General features: G+C 65.4%; 2 protein-coding genes and 1 long non-coding RNA gene across 3 annotated transcripts in view; 2 read left to right on the top strand and 1 right to left on the bottom strand.

Annotated features, from left to right (window-relative positions):
• Positions 1-3,267: 3,267 nt before the first annotated feature.
• CLBA1 (clathrin binding box of aftiphilin containing 1) lies at positions 3,268-10,486 on the bottom strand. The gene is made up of 5 exons (XM_045452178.1): positions 9,614-10,486; positions 7,906-8,051; positions 6,217-6,346; positions 5,034-5,147; positions 3,268-4,068 (listed from the first exon to the last, which is right to left on the bottom strand). Exons 1-5 carry the CDS (start codon positions 10,061-10,063, stop codon positions 3,904-3,906), a joined length of 1,005 nt encoding a protein of 334 aa, XP_045308134.1. The 5' UTR covers positions 10,064-10,486; the 3' UTR covers positions 3,268-3,903.
• Positions 10,487-10,520: 34 nt separating this feature from the next.
• Positions 10,521-11,949, top strand: LOC123584359. The gene is made up of 2 exons (XR_006705378.1): positions 10,521-11,382; positions 11,607-11,949. It is a non-coding gene; the product is annotated as an uncharacterized LOC123584359 (long non-coding RNA).
• A 4,305-nt stretch (positions 11,950-16,254) lies between these two features.
• AHNAK2 (AHNAK nucleoprotein 2) overlaps positions 16,255-16,989 on the top strand; it is a 31,722-nt gene continuing 30,987 nt past the window's right edge. The window contains exon 1 of the mRNA XM_045452179.1: positions 16,255-16,332. Within this exon, the coding sequence (XP_045308135.1) occupies positions 16,278-16,332 (55 nt within the window). The 5' untranslated portion in view covers positions 16,255-16,277. The remainder of the gene's footprint in view (positions 16,333-16,989) is intronic.

The raw sequence follows: 16,989 nt of genomic DNA, 5'->3' as shown, positions 1-16,989 counted from the left end.
AGGGGCCTGGCCTAGTTCTGTAGCCGGAGCCTGTGTGCCCAAAGCCCAGGCCTCATGGTGAGGATGGAGACGTGGGTGAGCTCCCTGCCCCATGGCCATGCTGTGGGGGCCGCCCAGTGGGTACGGGGGTCACCCTGGTGAGCGTGCACACATGTGCATGCACGTGTGTGTGTGTGTGCACGTGTGTGTGCCTGTTGGGCGAGGCACCCAGGGGGTGATTCCCTGGGGGTGGCTTGGGGTTTGCTTTTCTGTCCTGGACTGTTGTTCGTGTCCCCCAGATTCATATGTTGAAGCCTAACCCCCGGTGTGATGGCGTCAGGAGGGGCCTCTGGGAGGTGCTTTCCCGCTGTCCCCCTCCCCCCCCCCCGCCCTGGAGGCGCACAGTGAAGGGGTGAAGTCGGCTGGCCGTGAACCAGGGCAGCCCCGCGGGTCTCCAGCCTCCAGCCCTGTCGGAAGGAACTGTTCTAGCGCCCGAGCCGCTGAGACACAGCTGAGACACGGTGTCACCCCTGGCGCCTGCCCGTCCCGTAGGACACCTCCCGCGGAAGCCGCCTGCATCCTGCACTCGGGGCCCAGAGCCTGGGCCTCGGCCCCCTGTCTTCCTTCGTGCGGACAGCACGCTCTGGGGGGCCCGGCGACGGGGGGCGGGGGGGCGGGGAGGCCACGGGGGTCTCAGAGGAAGCGGAGGAAGGCCTTCCTGGAGGACAGGACGCACCCTCGAGTCGGGGGGCCGGCGGCCTCTGTGCCTGTTGCCAGTGGCGACCGGTTGCCACCTTCGTTCTCTGCTTTTTCCTCAAAGACTCTTAGAGCAGATGTGAGATGTTGAGACATCTTGCCGGTGAGTACATCCTAGACCTCAGAACCGCAACCCCGTGTGGCGGTGAGGAGACGGACACTAATTCCTCCACACCGGCCCCCGCAACGTGGAGCTCCGTCACCGGGGTGCCGCGTGCCCCTGAACTGCGGGGACCGATTGGTGGCGGTTCGCGCGGGAAGGGACCGGCGCCGCTCTGCCCGGCTCGGGTCCGGCAGTGGAGCGCAGGGTCGGAGAGGGTCTGTCCTGCTGGCTGGCGGGGGGGGGGGTTGCCGGTCACCTCCTGTGTGTCTGCGTCGAGCACGGGCCTTGGCTCCCGTCGTCGCCGCTCCCCGTTTGGGTGGCTTCTGCTCTCGTGTCCGTTCTTCGAGCCTACAGCTCTCTCTCTCCGGCACCTTGACGTGACAGCCCGGCCGGTGGCTCTTACGCTGGCCTCGTTCCCTGATGCGCGCGCGCACGATGGCCGTCCCCTCCAAGCTGTCCCTCCCGCCGCCCCGTTTGGGTGCCGCACCTCCATCCTCATTCAGTTTAACCTGAGGAGCCCGCCCGCATCCTCCCTGCGGGAAAGGTCTTGGCCATTAAATCCTCGAATATCTCTCCCCTTTGGCTCCGACTCCTGGTCCGCCCCGCAGACCCCGGACACTCGGTTCTGTCTTCCTCCCCATTCTGGTCTGCGTCCTGCCCGGATGTTTCCCGGTGACCCGTCTTCGCTGGGCCCTCCTGCAGAAGGACTCACCCTCGAGGTCACGGCCTTGACTTCTGGCATCTCCATTCTTCTGTTTGATCATTTCCACGTCTTTCGCGTGTGGCCCGCTTTTCCGCTGGATCCCTACCTCTTATTTTCCGGTCTTTGGCTTTGCCCGCCTGGCCCTCTCTGCTTCTGCTCCCGTTGACTGGGGATCAGGGTTTTGTTGCATTTGGATCGTCTTGCGAGGTTTTCCCGAGTGCCGGGCGTTTGGATGAGGGGAGCAGAGACTGGAATGTCTCACAGTTAGCCCGACAGGTTCCTGGTGGGGCGTGTCCTCCTCACCTGCCGTTTGGCTGGGTCTGGGCCCCGTGGCAGCTCGGTGAGTGTCACCCGGGCCTCGAGGTGGCAACAGGGCAGCACTGGTGAGGCGCTGGCCGTCAGCCTGTTTCCGAGCCGGGCGCCATGACCTCAGATCACCGGACGCTCCCTCTGCCCCCGTCCCAGGTCCATCCACCCCACTGCTCTTCCTGGCCCTGGCGGACCACCCTCGCCCAGGGCAAGGGCCCGGCCCCGCCACTCCTCCCAGAGGGGGCTCTCGGTTTCTGGCCCCCACTTCTGAGAGGCTGGCTTCTACTTGGGGGTTTTCTGCAGGCTGTACCCCCCTTACACCCACTCTTACCATTGCGAGCCCTCCGCGAGGGCTGAGAGCCGCAGGCCTACTGGGTGCTGGCCCTCGAGACCCCAGACTCCGCCAGCAGGCCGGGCGGCCACCCCAGGGTCCTGCCCCGCCCCTGGGGGCACCGAATTTAATTACCGTAGGCTCCTGTGTGTCCTCAGCTCTGTGATTATTTTGAACCCTGACTGTGTAGCGAATGGGGCATGTTCTGGTCAGGGTGACAGTGGCAGCCTCTTGGGATGGGTGTCCCTGAGTCAGGGGACTAGGCCCCCAGCTTGAGCAGACTGGCCAGACATCAGGACAGGGAACCAGAGCCAAACTTGGTGTCCACTTGCACGTGGACCCAGGGACAGGGACAGCCCTCCCTCTGGCTCGGGGACCCGGACGCTGGGCTGGCTGGGGCTCAGGGGCGGTCACTTTTCTGAGGTCTGTGAGGCGCTGGCTTACTGGCAGTGGGGCGGGGGGCAGCATGGGGGGTTCAGTGCCCGCGTCTGAGAGGGACTCTGGGTGGCAGGAGGCAGGACGCAGAATGGCCTATTTTAGCTTCAGGTCTGACTTTAACCAGAGGCTGGAGATGACGGCAGGGCCCCAGGAGGCCCCAAGGTGGTTCTGCCCTTTGGTGAAAGCAGTGTGAGGACATCTGTGCCTTTTTCTGGCTGAAAATAAAAAATCAGGGCAGATTCCCAGGCACTGAAAAGAAACAAAACTGTTCCCCCTTAACATGAACCTCAAAACCACACGCAGCCTGGCGGAGGGTGGCCAAGGACCCACTGTGCTGGTCCTCCCCGTGACAGGTGACATCTGCCAGTGTGTCCCCACTGCTGACCAGTGACCATGTCCCCAGTGCTGAGCAGTGTGTCCCCACTGCTCACTCTTTGGGTCTGACACCTGGGTTGACGGAGCTGGCATCTGAGGCCAGCCCCCTGTTGTGGTCTCCCGGCCACCAGTGTGGCCTTGGAGGGACAGAAAGGTCTTCTCTGCCAGCCTGGGGTCCCCAGGCCTCTGCAGAGGGACGGGGCCGGGGCTTCCGGGCAGGCACAGGCTGAGATGGCAGGACTCTGGCAACAGACCCACACAGCAGATGAATCGGCGGGAACATGGGCTTATCCAGGCCATTTTATTTAATAAAATTTTACAAAACTCAGTGCCTCTGCCAGAACCAGAGAACGCTCGCTTGCTCGGGGTTGGAGAGGAGGGCTGATGCAGAGAGAGGCCGCTGGATGGCAGTGGTCCAGGTGAGCACTCCAGGGGCTCTGGGGAGACCACGGCTTGGCTTTCCTGCCACGTGGGCCCTGCCCAAGGTGCGCCCGAAACACACTCAGGGCTTCCTGGGCGCTGGGACGGCTGTCTCCTGGTGACACCCCCCACCGAGAGCCAGGCCACCCGGGTGCGCCCCCCGCAGTGCTCTGCCGGCAGCCAGACCTGGAGTCCCTCACCAGGCAGAGGATCCCCGGTGCCACCCGGGTTCATGTGAGGCTGGGGCGGAGCTCCTGGGGGGCGTGGGGTGCCTCCTTCCTGTTGGGGACAGCTCTGCAGAAGGACATACTCCTAAAGCGGTCAGACCCCAGTGTGCGCCAGTAGGCGCGGGAGTGGTTTGCACAGGGATCCCGGGAAACCGACTTGGGGTTTGAGAAACTCCCCCACAAAATAGTTCTGGTTTCCAGTAGCAAACTGCGCCAGTAAGAAAATGTACACTTTCTCATAAAAATACCAAGGACTCCCGTCTTAGCAAACGTTACTATTAAACAAGGTCATTTTTAGGTTACGTGGACTGAAAATCTTCTTTTTCCGTGGAACTGGGACGTACTGGCCGCTGCTGCGTAAGGGGGTCTTCAGAAAGAGGCTCCACGCAGTCAGGCTCCCCTGTCTGCCGCCGGAGGGCCCGGAGAGCTGGCGTGGGAGGAGGGGCACGGTCAGGGTGTGGAAGGGCCAGCGGACCCGCCGTCTCGGGGGCCGGCCTGCTGCGCCCCGCCCCGCGGGTCTCTCTCTCCTGTCCTCACCCGGTCAACGTGAACGCGCACGGGACGCCGCCGACAGCTCCCTGGCTTCCCGCAGAGCAAATGGGGCACCACGCCGGGAGGACGGCCAGGCTGTGTGCCGGGGCCAGGGCCACATGGGGCCTCCTCGACCCGAGTGATTCTACGACCCCAGCCCGTGGCCCCCCCAAGCAGCCGTGGGCCCGTTTCCTACGAGGGGGTCACAAGGCCCTTGTGCTGTGTGTCGGGCCCTTCCCGCGCGTTTCCCGCAGCGTCTGTGAACCTCCCCCTGCACCTGTTGCGGACGTGTGGGCTACTGTGAGTGGTGCCGCTGCGGAAGCTTCTATGTCTCGCTGCTGTTAAGATGGTCCCTGCCTCCTGCCCTGTGGCATTGTCCAAAGAGCAGGTCGACCAGCGTGCTTGGGCGTTGCTGCAGATGGCCCGTGCGACCAGGCGACAGCGCCCTCTCCCGCGCTCCATCCGGCCCTCCCCAGCACGCACTGTCCCCCGTGTGCCGCTGCCCGCCTGGGGCCGGGGGCCTGCCGAGCTGACCCCACCGGTGCCCCAGCTCCTGGTACCGGAGGAGAGCAGAGGCGCCCTCACTCCCAGGAAAGGCTTAGCCCCGCCCCCGCCGCCGCTTGGCCCCGCCCCCTCCCCCCCTCCCCCCAACCTGCTGCCCGGTGGAGCCTGGCCGTCCTGTGGTTTCCCTGCGGCCACCCGCCGCCCTCCAGTTCCCCTGGGAGACCTGCCCCCACCGGCCGCACCTGCCCAGGCTGTGGGAACGCGCCTTTCTCACGAGTCCGCGGCACTTAGGTGGGAAGTGCCAACACACACCCACGCGGCCAGCACGGCCCACGGCCTGTCCAGGGGCCGGCTCACCTGGGTGTGGACCAGGGCCCTGCGGGGCTGCGCACAGACCGTGCGCACACCTAGTTCTTCAGGCTCTTGGAGGTCGGAACGTTCCAGAACGTGACCCAGGTCTCCAGAAAGGTCCTAGTGAGACAAACCAGTGTCAGCCAGCGAGAAGGAAGCTAAAAGGCCACTTTGCTCTCTTCGGTAACTCAGAGCCCTCTGGCACAGTGCCCTGGAATACTGCCACATGGTGACTTGGTCCCCATCCTGCTGGCACCCGGCCCAGGGCCACCCTGTCCCTCCAGGACTGCAGGGCCCCTCCACCTCCTCAAGTCAAGTCTTTCGCCGCCACCTCCAGGGCGAGCCCCCAGCCCTGGAGCTGTCCCACCTCGAAGCCTCCGGTTCAGGAGGCCGCCCCCTTCCCCGGCCTCCTGGCCGCTTTCCTCGCACGAACACAGCGCCAGGGTGGCCTCGGGGCCCCTCGCTTCCCTCCTGGCCGGCCCCACAAGGCCCCTCGGCCAGGACAGCCTCGGGTCCCAAGGCCCTGCCTTCGCTGAGGCCTGCGAGCCCTTTAGGTTTCCCGCGTTGGAACATTTTCATAACACGTAAAAACGGAAACGCGTCTCTGCCCAGTCCGCTGCCAAAAGATTGGTCTTGCTGCGTGCGATTTGCGTCTTGGCTCACTCGCAGCCGGCCCTCCCGCTGCAGCCCAGGCCTCGCCAGCCTCTCCCCTGCCGCCCCTCTGCTCCAGCTTTGCTGGCTCCCAGCTCAGGTGCGAGGGCCCCACCTGGTGGCTAACCTCACACCTCTGCCTGCTGCGCTCCGGCCGCAGCTCCAGCCCCCTCCTCCACCCTCCCCTCCTCAGGGGAGCCCCCCCCAACCCGCCTGCCGCCCCCCCACCATGCCGTGTGTGTCATCGCCTTCTGCCACAGCCCCTCCTCACTGCGCGGCGAGGGCTGGGCCGCGCGGGGACATCCGTCAGCCTGGCGCAGGGCAGGTGCCTAATGCCGAAGCACTGACCCATCTCGCCCCTTCCCTGCCTCTGCGTTCCACGCTCCCCCCACCGTGCTGGAAACCAGTGAGTCTTCTCTCCCACCTGCTGTTTCCTGGCAACAAGGTCCCCTACCCCCCGGCCGTGGCCTCAGGATGGCCTGCCAGGTCGCTGCAGAGCCCGGCTGCACCCCCGGAGTCACAGCTACACCCGCATCACCTTCCGGGCAGCATCCATTCCGAGAACAAGCAACAAGTTTTCCTGGCACCGGGACTCGGTCCAGAGCCATCGGGAAGTGGATGTGCTATCTGTGTTCTGAAGAGCTCCCCAGAGCCTCCTGGACTCAGAACTGGAAAAGAAATGCGTTAATTAAATTAATTGAAAGGTAACGAGAAAGCCTTCAGAGGAAAAGCAAAGACGGGCAGTGGACCTTTGCAAATCCTGAGAGCAGAGTGTCCCCTGCAGAAACACCAGGCCGTGTCACCGGGCATTTATTCAGCCAACACCTGCTACCCGTCACGCCTTCCCTCCTCTCCTGCTTTATTTCTCCCCTGAGAGCACACCCCTGGCGCTGCCTGACTTCTCGTCACGACTCAGTGTCTCCTCCAAGCGGTGGAAGCTCCTAGAGCCCGGTGCTCCTCTGGTTTTGTTCCTCAGCAGCTGGGGGACCGCGAGAGGCACTGGGTGCCACAGAGACACTCGAAAACCAGGGGCAGAGCGACGCTCAGGGGACGAACCCCTGGGTGTCTCTCACGCCCCGTCCACGGTCACGAGCCATCCCCCCACCACGTGCCGTCCACGATTTCTAGCCCCCCCTTCAACCACGTGCCGTCCCCGGTTGCTGGCCCAGCTCCCACGAGGCAAGGGGAGGTGTGCCCACGGAGAACCACAGCAGGGGCGGTTACACCAAATGCCCACATCATTCCCAAGTAGTCCTCTTGCTCGCACACCCCAAGGTACCCCCCGCCTTCCATCCCACAACCGGGCCCAGCCCTGCCAGACCTGGCCCCCGGGACCACCCGCCCTCTGGGTGTCTGAGGCTCACGCTGCCACCTGAGGCCCCTCTACCTGCCTGCTGGCCCGGACCACACCTCGGCGAAGCACCACGTCCGCAGGGCGTACGGCCCTCTGGGCCATGGTGGTCACAGCCCTCTGGGCTTCGGGCCTCTGTCCCCAGGCCTCTGCGGGGGCTTCCCGGGGCGGGGCGGGGGGGGCAGCCACCGGCTTGGACCCCAGGAGTGGCCTATCTGCAGAGCTCCCTCTCTGACAAAGAGGCATGGAGGGGCCAGGGGAGCCAGCTCCCGCCGACCTTCACCTCCTGCCGTGGCCTTGGCCCAGTGGACCTCAAACTTTCCCGCCAGGACACACCACCCACTGAGCGGCCCTCGTCCCTCTGTCAGTCCCAGTGGAAGCGCGCCTTAGGCAACGGCCTTCTGCAAACAACCGCATGGTGACTCCTTTAGGAAGCCGGTCCCCAGGGCGGCCAGCCTTCCGCTCCGCACCAGATGCACACAGGCTGTCAGGAACGTCCCTCCAGGGCGCTGGACTGTTTTCTTGGGGGCCCAGGACCATTCGGTCAGGTCACCCAGGAGGCTCCTGTGCTCACGGCCCAGGCCCCCGTCCTTTCCGCACCCTCAGCATGTGCAGGGAGGCACCAGGAGCTGGCACTTGCCGCCCGCCTTGCCCCGGGTGAGCTGATGGGGATGGAGGGGGCCACACGTGGGTCTGAGAGAAGGGACCGTGGCCAGAGCATCAACCCACATGCCCCTCTGTCCGTGAGGGCCCCATGGCCCCAAGGTTGTGGGGACTTCAGGAGAGACGGGCTCCCGATAAAGTTCCGCTTTATCAACCAGAAGCATAAACTCAGAGTTGCCATGAGAAATGTTAGCTGCAATTTAAGTTCATTACCCCAGTATGTGTCCAGGTCCACAGCCAAGTTTTCCCTCACTGCTCATTTCTAAGAGGCGGTCTAAGGGGGAGACACCTTCAGTTGCCTGCTGGACTGGTACCTCCTGAAAAGCAAACCTGAAAACATCCTCATAGCTGAGAATGAGCTGAAAAGAAGAGAGAAACACACGGGCGTTAGAAGAGATACATTACAGGGTGCCCGGGTGGCTCAGTCGGTTAAGTATCTGACTTTAGCTCAGGTCATGATATCACGGATCGTGAGTTCGAGTCCCACATCGGGCTCCACACTGATGGTGCAGAGTCTGCTTGGAATTCTCTCTCTCTGCCCCTTCCGTGTTCTCTCTCTAAAAAATAAATTAACAACAACAACAAAAAAAAAGACTAGAAAAAATACATTACATCACCTTATACCAAATACATCATTTTGGCGTAAATGAAACGTGTGATGATTGTACCATTACTGTTACCAAAACAGGACACGCTTGTTCCCATGGGGTGTGGGACAGCGAGATTAGGGCGCAACGCTCGAGCTTCGTCAGACACGGGAGAAAGAGGCACTCATAAAAATGTGTTTCCCGCGTGTTAACTGGCTGGGAAATCTACCCGCACGACAGTAATGTGGCATTTCCTGGGAGATGATCTGGGGTTGGAAAGGTCAGGGCGTGAAGCCCTGAAATGAGGGCTGTCTGAAATCCAGCAGGAAGTGACAGGTGTGCACGCTGGGAGGCTGGGGGCGAGGGCGGGGGTGCAAGCCGACAGGGCTGGGAACCCAGAGAGCTGTTGGAGATGTGCGTGCGCACGGTGTATATATTGAGGTCAGTGGGGGTGGTTTTCTGCATTCACCTAGCGTCTCCTGCAAAGTTCACACTATCCTCAGATTGTTCCCTGACCTATTAATCACGCTGGAACACAAGCCCTGTTTCCAACACAAGTGGCGAGCAGAGCGGGCCCCATGCACAAAGGGGCCCGTCAGAGGCTGGGGAGAGCCCAGCTGCTCGGGAAACACACAGCTCGTCCCTAGAACCAGTGGAACCTTTCCTCTGGTCCCTTCTTCATCTTACTCCCTCTGTTCTCGTGGAATCCAGGGTTAGCCCTTGGGAAGAGACCGTAGAGGAAGAGAAGCCAGGGGCGGAAGAGGAAAACAAGAAAAAGCCGCCTGAGATGCAGTCACAGGAAAGGTTGACCTGGTCAGGTCGGGAAGGGCAGAGCAGGGCGCCCAGGGGATGAGGCCTGGGTTCTCCGGGCCATCCCCAGCACCCGATCGTCACACAGACTGCACATGACCCTTGGTGATGCTGTCTAAACAGGCAGACTGACAGCTGAGACAAAAAACTCTCTCCCAAGTGCCCGACCTGAGGCCAGGAGAGCACAGCTGGGTTGAGGGCAGCCAGATGCTGGAGGCCTAAGGAGGGGACGGTGGGCCCACGGATCGTAGAGGCCTCAGGAGGGGGGAGGCAAGACGAGGCCGATGTGCCCGACCCCGGAGGGGTGGGCACAGAAAGCGGCCCAGTTCCCGAGTCCCCCCAGGCGCGGTCCCCTTCTGCAGCCTCGTTCCTTCCCTGTGTCAGGAGGCCAGCCAGCCAAGGACGAAGGCCAAGAGAGAAACAGGCCTCCTGCCTGGCCAGCCCACTGAAGCTGGAGGCCGGCGGCGTGTAGAGCGCTCGCTGTGCCACACGGCGGCGGCGGACACGGGGACTGGCAGAAATACCTCGGAGGCGGAGGTGCCGGGGGTCCCGGCCGCCCCAGGCCCGCCCCGCTGAGGCTGGCCAGAACCCCGCTCCTTTGGAGTGGAGGCCGCGCTCTGCAGCCCGCGTCCCGCGTGTCTGTCCGGGAGTTCAAAGGGTTGGGAGAAGTGTGGAGACTTGGCTGAAGATTCCTGAAAGCCTTCGAACTCCCCCCAGGCGCTGCTGTGCTCCCCAGGGTCCGGAGTGCTGACCGTGCAGGCGGAAACGCCGTCGCCGCCCCCGGAGGTCCTGGGGGCGCTCCTCACGCACTGCGCCCCCGCTCCTCTCCGCCTCCCGGGCGCCGGGCTGGCCCCGCTGTCTCTAGAGGCCCGGTAGAGGGACACCTCGCCCGCTCCCTCGTTGCCCGCGCGCGGAGACCCGCAGACAGGGGGCGCGTGACCGGGCCCTGCCCCCCGCCGCCGCTGGCCCTGCATTTCGGCGCCGCCGGGCCCGCATAGACGCCGCGGGGAGACACCCACACCGCCGTGCCGGGGCTGCCCAGCGCTGCACCGGGCGGGGGCCGGGGGCCGCCGGGGCCTCCTCGGCAGCGCGGGAGGCCTGCTGTGTGGCCAGGGTCGCTGTGGGACCGACACAAGCCGCCCGGGGGCAGGGGGCCGGAGCCGCGGCCCGGCTTCCTCCTGCACGCGCCCGGGCGGCCGGTCCAGCGCAGCGGCGTGTCCCGGAGCACAGGAGTCCCCGAGAGCGGGGGCGGCGCGGGGCCCTGGGTCCCCGCGAGGGTCCGGCCTGCAGCCCACCTCGGCCGCTCCGCCGCCTCTGCCTGCGCGCGCGGCGGCCGTCCGTCGTCCCCACGCCCGCCCGTTGCCTGGCAACGGAACGCGCCAGCCCCCGCGCCGGGCGCCCGCCGCCGTGACGTCACCGCCCCGCCCGGCCGCCGCTGCGCCTGCGCCGTGTCCGCCCGGCCCCTGGCCTCCCACGAGGAGGGTCCTCGGTTCAGTTGGAGCGGCCCGGCGTCCCTGGTGCCCCCGATTCCGGACCCGCGGGGGTGCCGTCTCCACCGCCCGGCCGACCCCCGAATCCCAGAGCCTAGCTCCTCCTGCGTGAGGGCGCGTGGGGATCCGCCGCCTGCGGGCCGGAGGAGCGACGCCAACACCGGGCACAGCAGGCCCAGTGTGGGGCCTGGACAGCCTGCCCCTCCTGCTGCCTCCCGCCCCGGGGCAGAAGCACCGAGGGGCCAGCTTGGCCCTCCCGCCAGCCCCTCCCAGGCAGGCCAGGCCGGTCCCCATCTGACCCCACCCCAGGCTCCTGACACCCACCTTGGTGAGTCAGCTTGACTCCAGCCTCCCCAGCGCCATCATCAGATGCCTGAGCCTCACCGCGCTCCCCAGTCTCCCCCGCCCCCCCCCCCAACGTTTCTCCACCCTGTGACCTCCTTGGGCCCTGTCCTGTTTGCATGAGTCGCCCGCTCTCCCTGGTCCTTCCCAGCCTAGCTATTGAAGTTTTAATTCTGAAAATTACCAGATGAGATCATACCTGACCCCTGGGCTGCAGCCTCCTGTCCCCTCCCTTCCCCTGAGCCAGCAATGCAGTGTGCATGCGATGCAGTCAGACTGCCCAGCTCTGGACAGACACCTACCTGATGACCCTGCGGGAACGTGACCAGATGCCAGCTCTTCTGCCTCGACGTCACCCCGGGGACAATGTTGATCCCAGGCACTCCTGCTGTGTACCCACTGCGTGGACCCCCCTCATCCATTGTCCTTGCCGTGCTCGTAGTCCAGGCAACTGGAAAGGGGTAGGAGAAGTGGTGCCGTCGTGTACAGGTGGGGAAACTGAGGCCCAGGCCCAAAGGCCTGAGTGAGAAGTGTTGCTGGGGCTGGGACCGGCTCTTCTAAGCTCAGCAGTTTCCCGCACCCTGTGTGGACCTCAGTGAAGACTGAGGAAGGCACAGTGAGCTTCAGGGTGCAGGCGGGCTGGTCTGCATTCCCCGGCGTGGTCGCCGAATAACGCCTCCCGCAGGCGTCCGCGTCCTGATGCCCAGAGCCTGTGAATATGGGACCTTACGAGGCACGAGGGACTTTACAGACTAGATTACATTCAGGCTTTTGAGATGGGGAGATAGTCCCGGATCATGCTGTTGAGGCCGACGTCCTTACAAGTGGGAAGCAGGAGGGTCGGAGTCTGAGAAAATGGAGAGACAGAAGCAGAGGCCAGAATGACGCAGGGCTATAAACCCAGGGATGCGGGCAGCCTCTCGAAGCTGAAGGGGACAAGGAAGTTGGACCTCCCCTGAACCCCCCCGGGAGGACCGCAGTCCCACCGAGGCCTGGAACCGTTAGGGAATAAATGCAGGTTGGTTTAAGCCACCGTGTGGTTATTTTTTCCAGCGGTCGTGGGAGACTAATATATCCGGTGACCCCTGGCTACTAAAAAGGTGCTGCCTTGGGGGAGCCGAGGCTCAGGAGGTGGCAGAGGGGACTCGCCATTGGGTGCTCGGCGGTGGGGGAGGGGGGTGCAACCCAGGTGCTGACAGGTGGCCCCTGGCTACTCAGGCCAGCGTCCAGGCAGGCCGGGCATGAGACGTGGGGGCACAGGCTGAGGGCCAGGCCTCCAGCTGGGTGGGTGGGGCAGGCTTCTGTTCAAGTTTCAAAGGCTCACCTGCTGGGGAGACTGGTCAGAGGGAGCGTAGTGCCTTTAAAGTAGGCATGCGGGAGGCACAAGCAGGACTCCCTGGAGAGTAGCGGAGGGGTTGGGTGCAGTGTGGTCAGGAGGAAGAGCCTGTGTGGCCCCCCCCACCTCCTCTCGGACACCTCCGTCCGCCCCTGATCTCCAGCCCCGCTGAACAGGAGTGGTGGACAGCTTCTCCACCACCAAGCTAAGCCTCAGGAGGAAGGGGCCAGCCTCCACTTGGCCCGGAGCCCCACGGTATCGTGTGCCTCGCAGCACTGCCTGATGAAGGTAGGGAGGCGTCCCTTGCCCCCGGAAGCACCTGAGTGTCCTGCTTCTCTGGGGTTCTTGGACCTCAAGGAGGCCACCTGCCCCCAGGCCTGGAGCAGGCACTCAGCTTGCGGGAGACTGAGGCAGTTAGAGGCCAGGGGTCAGCAGACCCGAAGCTCCCCTGCTCCCACCTGTATCAGGACCGGATGGGGGGTGGGCAGATGGTGGCCGACAGGGTCCTAGATGTCCCACCACCCGGTCGTGCCTCTCGGGCTGGGCCGGGCCAGGGCAGGGACAACGGCAGAGCTATTTTTGTTTATGGCACTGCGGCAGCCGCAAGGAGACATCAATCATTGATGTTCTGGGCCTCCCTGCCCACCAGAGAGGCTCGGAGAGCAGCCAGCCAGGAGGAGCGAACTCTGCTGAGGGGCTAAGCCTGTGGAGCCGGCAGCCACGACTCCTCATCCCGGCCCCACCGGTGCCCTGCCTCCTAGGCTCTGGTTCCCAGGTACCCAGCCTCGGGAGGCTGCGGGCAAGCCTGAGAACCCTGACTGGCAGGCTAGGGCCAGGGCCGAGGCGTGGCCCCCAGTGTCCCCGGTGCGGTGGTCCCAGGGAGGAGGTGGAGCCCGTGTGGCCAGCAGGAGACAGCGGGGGTCGCTGCAGAACCACCACATCCCCCGCCCACCCCGACCCTCAGATGCCACGTGGGGGCCGCGTCTGGGCCGGGGGTGGCTATGAGTTGAGCCCAAGACGCCGTGCTGGTGGGAGGACAGCAATTTCCGAGCTGTGTCCAACTGCCGTGGCCTTCCCCAGCAAGGCATCGGTCCCCAGCAGGGCCATCAGGACGGGGCGGTAGCTGGGCGTGACGACAGCAGCTCCTGGCAGCTCAGGGCTCTGCGGCAGGCTCACAGCCAGGCTTTGGCTGGGGGGCAGGGACAGGAGGGGAATGGGGGGAGCGGCAAGGCTGGGCTTCCCAGGCTCTGCCTGGGCAGCGTCCTCCCCTGTCTCCCCTGCGATCCTGGGGCCAGGCTGGGGCTTCTGAGGCGTCGGCAGGTGGGAGGAGGGACTGGGCCTGGGGAAGTGGGGCCCAGTCGGGCTGGCCCTGGGTGGGTGAGGGCCAGTGTGTGGGCCGTCTCCCTGTCTGCAGGGGCAGCTTGCCATCACTGGTGCACACAGCTGAGGGGCCAGGCCCTCCTAGAGGTGAAGTGGGGCCCACAGGGGGCCCAGGGGAGTGTGCAGGGGTGAGCATAACAGGTGAAGTCAGCTCTCCGCTGAGAGCAGGAAGGAGAGGGGAGGGGGAAGCCTCTGGAGCAGGAGTGTCCTGTCCACCCCCACCCTGAATCTGGGGCCCTGAGCCAATGCCGAGCCAACTCCCTTGCTGCAGAGTGAGCAAGGCCCGAGGGTGACAGTGTAAGCCACCCAGCCCCCACCAAGGCCAAGGGCAGAAGTGGCCCCAGTCTCCCCCAGGCCCTGGCCGGTCAGGGGTCCCAAGGACCACCCGCCTGCAGAGGGGCTAGCTGGGGGCCAAGTGGGACCCTCCTCCTGGCCTCTGCTTAGGCAGGGCAGCCCCCTGGCCTCCCCACCCAGGGCGCCGTCATCCCCTCCCCCACACAGCTGGTAAGAGCCACCATAGCCCCACATGCATCGTGCTGGATAATCAGGACATGTCACATGGAACGAGACCGCCTCATTTGGACAGGGACCCAGGGTCCACACGACTTTACCAAGGTCACTCACCCAATGGAGCAGGGGAACACAGAGCTGGGTCTGTACCCCAAGGTCCCTGATTATTCAAGACCGCTCCCTTGTTCCCAGGCCCCCACAGCCAGACTCACATATGCAGACAGGCAGGCAGGCTGAGATCCCAACAGATCTGGACAGATGCTGGACACACTAGGGACACAAACAGCCCTCCCTCCCTGCACCCATGAGCGGCAGGGCAGGGCAGAACCTCAGGAAGAGAGGAGAGCACAGGGTCCCTGGCTCCAGGGCAATGCTGCCCAGCCCAGGACAAAACACCGGGGCAAGAAAGGTGAGACCCACAGCCCGTGGTCTGCACCTGAAGGACAGGGCTGTGCCCCACTGTGGCATGGGCTCAATGGATGGGAGGCTGCCAGAGCCTCTTCCCAGAAGCGATGCGCGTGCCTGTGTGACCCACTGCTGGAAGGCTGCCCGGCTGCGGCCTGGCTAGCGGGAACTGGCATGCATGAGTCATCCTGCCAGGCAGGCTCACCTGGGCCCCACTGGCTGGGGGAGTCCGGGAGTAGAGTGCACGTGCGCGTGTCTGTGTCCTGTTGTGCACATCTGGGCACATGGGCCCGAATGGGTACACGGGTGTATGTGTGGGCGTGGGCGTGTGCCCGTCCACCTGTCTGTCCCGGCACCACCAGCACCATTCCTAGGAAGCCCGCAGGAATGGTCCTCCTTGGTGGCAGCTATGCTTCTCTGGGTCTGTGCTGGCCCAGGCCCCCCAGCCCCAGCCCCAGCAGGACCCACACCTCTGAGGCGCCCTTCCCCAGGTCTACGTCAGGCTGGACTGCAGCTCCCTCCCCGCTTGGTGGGAACAGAATTCTCCTGGGCGTCTCCACTCCCTGCTCGTTCGCCCAGGAGAGCGTCCTCCTGCACAACGCCAAGCTGGGGACCAGGCCAACCCACAGCCGACCCCACTCCAGTCTTCAGCAGGCCCCCTGCCGGCTTCTGGAACATCCTGGGTCCTTGTCTCCTTCCTCATGTTGCTGCTCTGGCCCAGCCCCCACTGTCTTGCAGAGCTTCTGACCTGCAGCAGTGTCCCCAGGGACAACCCCCCCCCCCCCCGCCCCTCGTCCCAGCCCCTGGTGGTCTTTTCAAAGCTCTCTGACCAGTCTTGCTGCTCCCTGCCCCACGGCACCTGATTCTCAGCCCTGTGAGCTAGCCTGGGCTCTCTTACCCTGCCCTGCGCACACACACTACTCCGGGGTCTGGACTGAACTTCCCGCACTCCTGACGTCCTAGCTTAGACTGACCCCTTGGGAGCCTGCCAGGAACCCCTCCCCATGCACCCCCAACACCGTGCTAGCCGGCAGAGCACACCTCTAGACTGGGAGCCCCCAGGGCAGGGCCAGTGAGGCCACATCACACGCCCCTCGCCTCCTTGGGCTCCCGCGGCCTCTATGGCCCCCAGGGCGCCCCGCCCCCCAGCTGAAATGTCCTTCTCTGGGCTGGGAGGTAAGACTGCGGGGCGCGGGTCCAGTCCGGGAGCCTAGGCGCGGCGTGTGGAGCCCCCTCCCTGGCAGGGGCCCAGAGTCCACTGTCTGGACCCAGAAAGGCCAGCTGAGGGCGCGGGGCCCGCCCGCCGCAGGGGTCGGGACTGGCGGCTGGACGCGGGAGGGGCGGCGGCGGGGTCCCGGGGGGCGTGGCCGGGCCGGGAGGGGGCGTGGCCCTGCGGGCTGCAGCCAATGGGCTGGATGGGGCGGGGGCGGGGCAGGGTCCGGGCGGCCGCGGGGTCCCAGGGGGCGGGGCCTGGAGGGCTGCAGCCAATGGGCTGAATGAGGCGCGGGCGGGGCGGGGCGGGGCGGGGCGGGGCGGGGTCCGGGCGGCAGCGGGGTCCCGGGGCGCCGGCTCCGTCCGCAGTCAGAGGCTCGCGGCCCGCGGCAGCGCCAGCCAGCGGAGGCAGAGCGCGGCGCCCGCCGGCTACCCGGCCGCCCGCGCGCCGGAGCCGAGACCAGCGACTGGACGCGACGGGCCGCCGCCGGCCCGCACCGCCCGGCCGCCGCGATGTGCGACTGTTTCCACATGGTGCTGCCCACCTGGCCCGGAGCCCCCGGCAGCGGTGCGCCTCCTCTCCGCCTGCAGCCCGCTCCCCTCGGGAGGGTGGGCTCCGCGCGGGGCCGCGCGCCGGGCGGGTCGGGGTGGGGCGCCTCGGGGACCGGCCCGGGCTCTCGCGCGCGGTCCTGCGCCTCGGGCTGCTTCCCTCCTGCTGCCTCTCTCCTGCCTCTCTCCGTCTCTGCCGCTCACTCCGTCTCTCCGGGTCGCTCGCTGACTCATCCCTACCACTCACTCTGTCGCTCCCCGCCTCGGTCACTCACTATCCCTGTCTGTCTTTTCCGTTCTGCCACCGTCCCCCTGCTCTAACCCTCTGGGACGTCGTCTTGTCCCTAGAGGCGGCCGCCTGGGGAGGGCCGCACGGGTGAGTGGGGGCCGTGGGTGACCAGGCGTGGGGAGCTGCTGCTGTCAGGCTTGCCCTCTGACCTGCTCTGGGAAGAGCAGCCTGGCTGGACCCCGAGTCGGGGCTGTTGGCCTTGGTCCAGAGTCCCATGCTGGGCTGGGTCCACAGTGTGTGGCCTCTGTGTGGCTTGGTCACCGGCTAGGTGGTGGCAATGAGGGGGCTAGACCCGAGGTCTGAGGCTTGGTGAGGGGCCTGAGTGGGGTCAGAGATCAGGCCACAGAGTAGCCCAGTGCTGGGCAAGGGAAGGCAGGTGTTGCCCAT

Source organism: Leopardus geoffroyi, chromosome B3 (assembly GCF_018350155.1).
Source record: "Leopardus geoffroyi isolate Oge1 chromosome B3, O.geoffroyi_Oge1_pat1.0, whole genome shotgun sequence".
Classification (NCBI taxonomy): domain Eukaryota; kingdom Metazoa; phylum Chordata; class Mammalia; order Carnivora; family Felidae; genus Leopardus; species Leopardus geoffroyi.
Note: the sequence above shows the minus strand (reverse complement) of the source record. Positions and strands in the feature narration are given on the sequence as shown.